This window comes from Ylistrum balloti, unplaced genomic scaffold (assembly GCF_031769215.1).
Source record: "Ylistrum balloti isolate Yb309-2 unplaced genomic scaffold, AGI_CSIRO_Ybal_v1 Utg369900, whole genome shotgun sequence".
Classification (NCBI taxonomy): domain Eukaryota; kingdom Metazoa; phylum Mollusca; class Bivalvia; order Pectinida; family Pectinidae; genus Ylistrum; species Ylistrum balloti.
Genome location: NW_026782028.1, coordinates 419,290 through 429,282, shown reverse-complemented (window position 1 = coordinate 429,282; position 9,993 = coordinate 419,290). Strand labels below are relative to the sequence as shown.

Sequence of the window (9,993 nt, the reverse complement as noted above, 5' to 3'; positions counted from 1 at the left end):
TGTTCTTACCAACGTTTAGGCTATAATCATCATTTTAAGCCAGCACTGCAATACAGTTGAAAGTCTTTAGAAAACTTTCAATTTCAATGTCAATAATTTGAAACAACAATCAGTGCCTTGATTTCATTTCCGATAAAAAGTTGTATACAACAGATGTTTTGTCTAAAAATAAAGTTAAATATCGTGCCTGTTGTGAACTTTATCAATAATATAAAATACAAAATACATGTAACGAAACGGAAAGCGATATCAAATTCCATCACAATTATTCTGGTTGCTACAATCGCCCCATCGTCCCGTGCTATGTCTGTACAGTACTGGCATGTCAGCAATAAAGAAGAGTACAGGAATGACACCGAGGAAGAAAGCGCCTATAACACCCACGCTGACAGCGCTTGCTCGACCATCATAAACGCTGATGAGCGTTCTCATGTATCTATTTGTACTGTTTTTTATCACCATGAGCTCAGCTTTGAGTTTCTTCACCTGTTCCTGAAGTTCAGCGAATGTGTATGTTATCGTCTGATTGCTGTATTTCAAACACTCTACGCTGTTCGTTGTTTGAACACCTACAGTTGTAGTAAGGACAGAAGATGTGTGTTGTTGTGTGGTTGTTAGTGTAGTTGTTGGCTGTGTGGTCGATGTAGTTGACGCCTCAACTGTTGTCAGTGCAACACATGTTGTCGTGGTTGTTGCTGCCGATGTTGATGATGTCGTTTCGCCATATACAGCAACTGCAAAGGACAAAATCGGAAGTACAAAATTAGACTTGACTAAGTAATCCCTAGTCTTTCAACTATTCGAATAATTCATAAAGATATCTATAGTTTCACGTCGGTGTCGTTATTTTCCCTCATTTCGAAAGGAACTTTTTTTAGGATATGCATTTATAGGTTTCCATAGTTTAATAAATGTGTCGTTATTTTTCCACCAGTAAAGGAACTTGTGCTTTTAGAAAAGGTAACAGTAAGTAGAATGCGTGATAGCATCTCAATAATTTGATCGTTACGATTTTAAATTGATACTGGTCTTTTTTCTACACAAATATTTTAGGTAGTAATGTTCAAAATTGTTTTGGTTGATCTTTTCTTTGTTCATAGTTTGTCCTAGGTTTATGTGATTCGAGTTTAGATCATATTTATGTTGCAATGTTGATATTTTCTTGATTTTTCTTGTTGCTCATGGATACCAAGTTTTAAAAAAAATATTAAAAGAATAGTCTTACCGTTTCCACATCGTTTAACGTGAATGCTGAGGCCCGTTGTGACTGTTGTATTTTGGGGTCTATCTGCTAGGTATTTGTCACTTGTATAGTACAAGTAACAAACATCGGCGTTACTGATGTTGGTCACTACAAACCAACAGTCAAGATTACCAATTGAAGACATCTGGCACGCTTCCAAGCAAGTTGCTAAATTATTTGTTGATTCTATTCTTGTAAAAATGTTTTGAACATCCGGGATATCGCTGCTGTCTGGCCCCCTCGTGAATGTTTTGTCCGTTACTGTTTCAAAGCCACATGTACCTGTTGAAGATAATAAATAATCATACCTTCTAATATCGCATTTTACGTAGATTTATCAGTGGAATACAAGAAAATCAATGTTCAGAGAAAGTAAAATAAGTTTATAGAATCTTATCTACTAAGTCATTTGTGAAACTTCTAAACATGAAAGACAAACATTGTTTAACGATTTGGTAGGTTGTTCTATCAAATCCTTTTTTTAAAGACAAGGAAATGATACTAGGTTCTTATTCTAGCTCTAAATTTATTTAAATAAGGGTATGGTAAATTATAAACCACGTGAATGATAGTTGTTGTTAACAAAAGTAAAGCAAAAACCAGGTAAAGTTTAAAGTTTAGGTTTAGATGACGTTAAGATAAAGGCTATATTTAGGTGATGTCAAGAGAAGGCTAGATGTAGGTGATGTCAGGAGAAGGCTAGATGTAGGTGATGTCAGGAGAAGGCTAGATGTAGGTGATGTCAACAGAAGGCTAGATGTAGGTGATGTCAGGAGAAGGCTAGATGTAGGTGATGTCAAGAGAAGGCTAGATGTAGGTGATGTCACGAGAAGGCTAGATGTAGGTGATGTCACGAGAAGGCTAAATGTAGGTGATGTCACGAGAAGGCTAGATGTAGGTGATGTCAAGAGAAGGCTAAATGTAGGTGATGTCAAGAGAAGGCTAGATGTAGGTGATGTCAAGAGAAGGCTAAATGTAGGTGATGTCAGGAGAAGGCTAGATGTTGGTGATGTCACGAGAAGGCTAGATGTAGGTGATGTCACGAGAAGGCTAGATGTAGGTGATGTCAGGAGAAGGCTAAATGTAGGTGATGTCAGGAGAAGGCTAGATGTAGGTGATGTCACGAGAAGGCTAGATGTAGGTGATGTCACGAGAAGGCTAGATGTAGGTGATGTCAAGAGAAGGCTAGATGTAGGTGATGTCAAGAGAAGGCTGAATGTACGTGATGTCACGAGAGGGCTAGATGTAGCTGATGTCACGAGAAGGCTAGATGTAGGTGATGTCAAGAGAAGGCTGAATGTACGTGATGTCACGAGAAGGCTAGATGTAGGTGATGTCAGGAGAAGGCTAGATGTAGGTGATGTCAGGAGAAGGCTAGATGTAGGTGATGTCACGAGAAGGCTAGATGTAGGTGATGTCAAGAGAAGGCTAAATGTAGGTGATGTCAAGAGAAGGCTAGATGTAGGTGATGTCAAGAGAAGGCAAGAGAAGGCTAGATGTAGGTGATGTCAAGAGAAGGCTAGATGTAGGTGATGTCAAGAGAAGGCTAGATGTAGGTGATGTCACGAGAGGGCTAGATGTAGGTGATGTCAGGAGAAGGCTAGATGTAGGTGATGTCACGAGAAGGCTAGATGTAGGTGATGTCAGGAGAAGGCCAGATGTAGGTGATGTCACGAGAAGGCTAGATGTAGGTGATGTCAAGAGAAGGCTAGATGTAGGTGATGTCAAGAGAAGGCTAGATGTAGGTGATGTCACGAGAGGGCTAGATGTAGGTGATGTCAGGAGAAGGCTAGATGTAGGTGATGTCAAGAGAAGGCTAGATGTAGGTGATGTCAAGAGAAGGCTAGATGTAGGTGATGTCACGAGAAGGCTAGATGTAGGTGATGTCAGGAGAGGAGAAGGCTAGATGTAGGTGATGTCAAGAGAAGGCTAGATGTAGGTGATGTCATGTGATGTCACGAGAAGGCTAGATGAGAAGGCTAGATGTAGGTGATGTCAGAAGGCTAGATGTATGATGTCACGAGAAGGCTAGATGTAGGTGATGTCACGAGAAGGCTAGATGTAGGTGATGTCACGAGAAGGCTAGATGTAGGTGATGTCACGAGAAGGCTAGATGTAGGTGATGTCAAGAGAAGGCTAGATGTAGGTGATGTCAAGAGAAGGCTATATTTAGGTGATGTCACGAGAAGGCTAGATGTAGGTGATGTCAGGAGAAGGCTAGATGTAGGTGATGTCACGAGAAGGCTAGATGTAGGTGATGTCAGGAGAAGGCTAGATGTAGGTGATGTCACGAGAAGGCTAGATGTAGGTGATGTCAAGAGAAGGCTAGATAAAGGTGATGTCAAGAGAAGGCTATATTTAGGTGATGTCACGAGAAGGCTAGATGTAGGTGATGTCAGGAGAAGGCTAGATGTAGGTGATGTCACGAGAAGGCTAGATGTAGGTGATGTAGGTGATGTCAGGAGAAGGCTAGATGTAGGTGATGTCATGAGAAGGCTAGATGTAGGTGATGTCAAGAGAAGGCTAGATGTAGGTGATGTCACGAGAAGGCTAGATGTAGGTGATGTCAAGAGAAGGCTAGATGTAGGTGATGTCACGAGAAGGCTAGATGTAGGTGATGTCAAGAGAAGGCTAGATGTAGGTGATGTCAAGAGAAGGCTAGATGTAGGTGATGTCAAGAGAAGGGTGATGTCAAGAGAAGGCTGATGTAGGTGATGTCACGAGAAGGCTAGATGTAGGTGATGTCAAGAGAAGGCTAAATGTAGGTGATGTCAGGAGAAGGCTAGATGTAGGTGATGTCACGAGAAGGCTAGATGTAGGTGATGTCAAGAGAAGGCTAAATGTACGTGATGTCAAGAGAAGGCTAAATGTAGGTGATGTCACGAGAAGGCTAGATGTAGGTGATGTCAGGAGAAGGCTAGATGTAGGTGATGTCAGGAGAAGGCTAAATGTAGGTGATGTCACGAGAAGGCCAGATGTAGGTGATGTCAGGAGAATGTAGGTGATGTCAGGAGAAGGCTAGATGTAGGTGATGTCAAGAGAAGGCTAGATGTAGGTGATGTCAGGAGAAGGCTAGATGTAGGTGATGTCACGAGAAGGCTAGATGTAGGTGATGTCAGGAGAAGGCCAGATGTAGGTGATGTCAGGAGAAGGCTAAATGTAGGTGATGTCAGGCTATATTTAGGTGATGTCACGAGAAGGCTAGATGTAGGTGATGTCAAGAGAAGGCTAAATGTAGGTGATGTCACGAGAAGGCTAGATGTAGGTGATGTCAGGAGAAGGCTAGATGTAGGTGATGTCAGGAGAAGGCTAGATGTAGGTGATGTCAGGAGAAGGCTAGATGTAGGTGATGTCACGAGAAGGCTAGATGTAGGTGATGTCAAGAGAAGGCTAGATGTAGGTGATGTCAAGAGAAGGCTGAATGTACGTGATGTCACGAGAAGGCTATATGTAGATGATGTCACGAGAAGGCTAGATGTAGGTGATGTCAGGAGAAGGCTAAATGTAGGTGATGTCACGAGAAGGCTATATGTAGGTGATGTCAGGAGAAGGCTAGATGTAGGTGATGTCAGGAGAAGGCTAAATGTAGGTGATGTCAGGAGAAGGCTAGATGTAGGTGATGTCATGAGAAGGCTAGATGTAGGTGATGTCAAAAGAAGGCTAGATGTAGGTGATGTCAAGAGAAGGCTATATTTAGGTGATGTCACGAGAAGGCTAGATGTAGGTGATGTCAAGAGAAGGCTGAATGTACGTGATGTCACGAGAAAGCTAGATGTAGGTGATGTCAGGAGAAGGCTAGATGTAGGTGATGTCAGGAGAAGGCTAGATGTAGGTGATGTCACGAGAAGGCTAGATGTAGGTGATGTCAAGAGAAGGCTATATTTAGGTGATGTCACGAGAAGGCTAGATGTAGGTGATGTCAAGAGAAGGCTGAATGTACGTGATGTCACGAGAAAGCTAGATGTAGGTGATGTCAGGAGAAGGCTAGATGTAGGTGATGTCAGGAGAAGGCTAGATGTAGGTGATGTCACGAGAAGGCTAGATGTAGGTGATGTCAAGAGAAGGCTAAATGTAGGTGATGTCAGGAGAAGGCTAGATGTAGGTGATGTCAGGAGAAGGCTAAATGTAGGTGATGTCACGAGAAGGCCAGATGTAGGTGATGTCAGGAGAAGGCCAGATGTAGGTGATGTCAAGAGAAGGCTAGATGTAGGTGATGTCACGAGAAGGCTAGATGTAGGTGATGTCAGGAGAAGGCTAAATGTAGGTGATGTCACGAGAAGGCTAGGTGTAGGTGATGTCAGGAGAAGGCCAGATGTAGGTGATGTCAGGAGAAGGCTAAATGTAGGTGATGTCACGAGAAGGCTAGATGTAGGTGATGTCAGGAGAAGGCTAGATGTAGGTGATGTCACGAGAAGGCTAGATGTAGGTGATGTCAGGAGAAGGCTAAATGTAGGTGATGTCACGAGAAGGCTAGATGTAGGTGATGTCAGGAGAAGGCTAAATGTAGTTGATTTCATAAGAAAGTGTACATGTAATTAAAGTGAAGAAAATGTATCTAGCAGTAGTTCTGACTCGTGGTTTTATATGAAGGTACAATATTTTTGATAAAGGCGATCGGTAATAACCCGAATTTCTCATAAACAACGAATTATCACTTTTGATAAGTATCAACATAGTATTTTATTCCTTCCTCATCGATATTGTTTTCGTATTTCGCCTGACGTGTAGCGATTGCATCAATTATCTATAATCTCATTACAAATGCTATAGATAAGCATGTGTCTTACTTGAATGAATAGCACTAATTTGAATATTTGATTCATAAAACAAACATAACCCTGATGGTTGGCAGTATCTGGTTGATATAGTTGGTTTACTTCATTTTTTTTCAAACTACCTGTATCATCATTTTTTCATGAACTTGAATGACAGGTTTTCTCGCTCTTGAAATGAAAAACTTATCAAAACTGTATCGGGATGATACAATATTATTGATATACCTCCAAGATATTCGCAGACAAATCCATACTGGTTACTACAGCTTATAGTCTTCCATTTTGATGACGATATGCGTATACAGAGGTCAGAAGAACACGAGTTAGGCTCCGTATATGACCCAACATACCAGTCTGACCAGCTCCCTAATGGTTCTCCATCATCCCACTGATATTGTACCATGTCACACGATGCTCCTACATCCGTGTGCAAACCAAACCACAATTCGGAAGTCATTCTGAAACAACGGAGGTTGCCAATGGTTGTTGATGATGTTTTCATCGCTGTACACAAAACAGTGTGATCGAAAGTATATTTTACAATCAGGTTTATTTATCTCAAATTAAGGAACGTTCGTTGTAGGTTGTTATTCTATCATTTAAAACCTGATTAGTTGAGTGTGCATGTATTCAGATCAGGAGTTTGTGAGAGGTTGTGATATGTTAGGATAATCCTTTTAATAGTGTGGAACTATAGCCGATCTAATTGTACAATCATACAGAAGTATACCACCGAAGGCCTGGTGACTGCCCTGTGTAACCTCGAACTCTCGACTCAGAAATGGAAGGCCAGGGATAAAGGCGCTCAGAGGATTTAGAAAAGGAAAAGTATTTGGAAGACTTTTATCTTTTTTCTTGACCCTCCTCTCAAAGGGTATTAGATGCACTTTTCGTACATTACTAAATTTCCAACAGAAAAGGATTTTAAAGAATGTGCTCTTCTTCCATTAATGGGACCCGACACCCTTTAGTCCTAGGGGGGAGGTGGAGGGGGGGGGGCAATGTTTATACAAACTTAACCCCTTCACTCAAACTTAGTTCAGGACAAACTGAAACATAATCCAGGCATTTTGGTCAGGAATTTGCCATGTTTTCCTATTGATCCCAGCCACTCTCATTTCAGGAGGCATACATCCATTTTTAATATAAAACTGACTTCTCTTCATTCAGGCATTCTTCAGCCCAGACTGAACAATACCCTGAAATTCCTGAAGAACAAGATAGATCTTGAAAAAAAATCATGTAGCCCAGCTTCTCAAACCCCAAGGGGGCCCAGACCCAACACATATACAAAATCAATTCCTCTTCCTCTAAGAATGCTTCAGACCAAATTTGGTTATAATCCGCTCAGGCTTTCAAGCCTAGTAATGATCTATAGAAAAAGTTAACAGACGCTGGACGATGGACGATGCGGTATCCCTTCAGCTCACTTAGGTCTTCGGACCAAATGTGCAAGAAATCTTTAGAATCGTTCCGTCGATTTTGTATGAAACGGAAGTCTTGAAGTATCCTATATTGACATTTTAACACGTATATACTTACACGCGATTGTTCCATGATGGTAGAGAGTCCATGTGCAGGAGGTCGGCTAACTTGTCGGGGTCTTGAATTGACATCAGTTTTCCACCGTCCTGATTACAAATTTGTCTTGCTTCGCTCCATGACTTTACCTCCTCGTGTAGAACCAAAGTGGTAAGTGAGGTGGCAGAACATTGGGACAGACATTTTATCACTAGGAAGAATGGAAAATAGCTTTGTATTGGCAACACGAAAAATATTGTAATGTAATTTAGTAAAATACAAAAAACACAATTCTAAGGAAAGGTAACGCCTATACTTTCTACAAGGAAGAATCGCATTCATGAAGCTGAATTGTAAATACGAACAACGCATGGGTCTCCATGTAACTATTTCTTTTGTTCATATGTCGATTTTTATTTTTAAATACAAAGTATGTTATGACAAAGATCATTGTATTGTCATTTACAGCATCGGCGTCGATTCAAGTTGAAACAAGAAACATGACCTAATTCCATTCTCAAAATAAGCAAAGTCAAAAGGGTTGAAGTAGATCAGTAGTTTGATCCACATCAACAGGATGCAGAAGATAAAGGTTTCCGGTGACTGCACATGTTATTAAGTACTAGTATATGATGAATTGCTATGTAGGGATCTTGTTCAAAACATATGAAAGGATGGACGATCTGAAATTTATAATATATTTATATAAGTATAACAATTATAAACACCATCGCTAAAAGGTTGCATTGAATTGGATTATGACCACATTCACATATTCGATGGCTTCATACCATCGAGGTATGCAAACATAAATCGTTCACCGTCCCTTTACTATTCATATGAAGCTAAAATATTTATATGCGTTGGAGTCGTCATTGAGGTCTGTTAATATTTTTGAACAAACAAATGCTTTTAAAATACTAATGTGTAGATGACGTAAGAATAAATCGTCTTTGATGGCCTGGAATTGACCATTAATGACAAATCCATAATGGTTTAATTTTCCCAGGATATCCTGCCAAGGAAATAGTGTGACGTCAAACACAAATGAGAATCGTTACGACTCTTCCAATATTCGATGATTACCCTAAGGTCGATGTATAAATATTATTCCAGTTTCACGATGCGGGTTTTTGCTCTGTATCAGCGACCTTTTTAGCGACTTCTTGGTAATAATGGATTGGTCTACGCCTACGGGACAGCTTTGTGTGAAGCTTTTACAAATATTTGTTATTGTCATGTTAACAATCATTTCGCAATCTATAATGAAGATGTTGCTGTTAACTTGTGTGTGCTTTTGAAAATCCGAACATGATTAAAGTCCATGTCAATAGGGAGACATCCTGTGGACGGACGGTTCTAAAGGAAACTGGCTTGTTAGGCATTATATATGTTCCAATTACCTTGAACATCTGCTATGAAAGGAATTAGACATTTTAATTTTAATCGGAATGAGTCATCAATATTTAAACGATTTCGAACTTTGATGTTGTTAGTGTTGTGTGTTGAATTTATTGACATAGAAGCATCGACGAAAACAATAATAATTAAAGACAAATTTCCCTGGAGTTCTGTAAACTCCCGCCGAGAGTCGTATTTATACACATATTTTCTTGAAACAAGCTTTGTGTGAAGCTTTTACAAATATTTGTCATTGCCATGTTAACAATCATTTCGCAATCTACAATTGAAGATGGTGCTATTAACTTGTATGGCCTTTTGAAAATTCGTACACGATAAAAGTCGATGTCAATAGGGAGACATCCTGTGGACGGACGGTTCTAAAGGAAACAAGCTTGTCAGGTATTCTATATGTTCCAATTACCTTGAACATTTGCTAGCATGAGAATAGAACACTTTCGCATTAATCGGAATGAGTCATTAATATTTAAACGAGTTCGGACTTTGATGTGGATAGTCTTATGTGTTGAATTTAATGACATGAAACACAGACGAATGAATCATTAAAGACAATTTTCCCTGGAGGTCCGCACCATCACACACACATATTGTCTTGAAAGGAAATTCCAAAAGAAGGTGTAAACATGGGAAGATTTTCATATGACATATTTCCAACACTTGTCTTCCAAATCACATAACTTGATCTTTTGCAGGCACGAGAAAAATCAAATGTCAATTTCTGTATATAACATAAGAACTTGAAGACGTGCAGACCCCAAAACACTCCTATCCTAAAAATTAGCATAGACTTCGTATATAAGTAATCCTTAATTTGCTATTATTAGTTAAAGAAATCAGACACGTCTTACTTACCCCTGTCTATGCTAGTATGCATTAAGTCTATTACCGTCTACACACCATTGTGCCGATAAATTGGTGTTGCCTCAATTAGCACAAGCTGTTTTTTCCTCCATGTCTGAATATCACATCATGACAAATGTAAAAACTGGATAAACAGTTTTTGATAACGAATACGGTAAAGAAAAGCTAGCA

The 9,993-nt window shown here is 39.9% G+C and overlaps 1 protein-coding gene across 1 annotated transcript; it reads right to left on the bottom strand.

Moving 5' to 3' along the window:
• Positions 1 to 249: 249 nt before the first annotated feature.
• Positions 250 to 6,475, bottom strand: LOC132546646 (uncharacterized). Its single transcript, XM_060210369.1, has 3 exons — positions 6,244 to 6,475; positions 1,226 to 1,525; positions 250 to 734 (listed from the first exon to the last, which is right to left on the bottom strand). The coding sequence occupies exons 1-3, from the start codon at positions 6,473 to 6,475 to the stop codon at positions 250 to 252; spliced, it is 1,017 nt and encodes a 338-aa protein (XP_060066352.1).
• Positions 6,476 to 9,993: the final 3,518 nt, after the last annotated feature.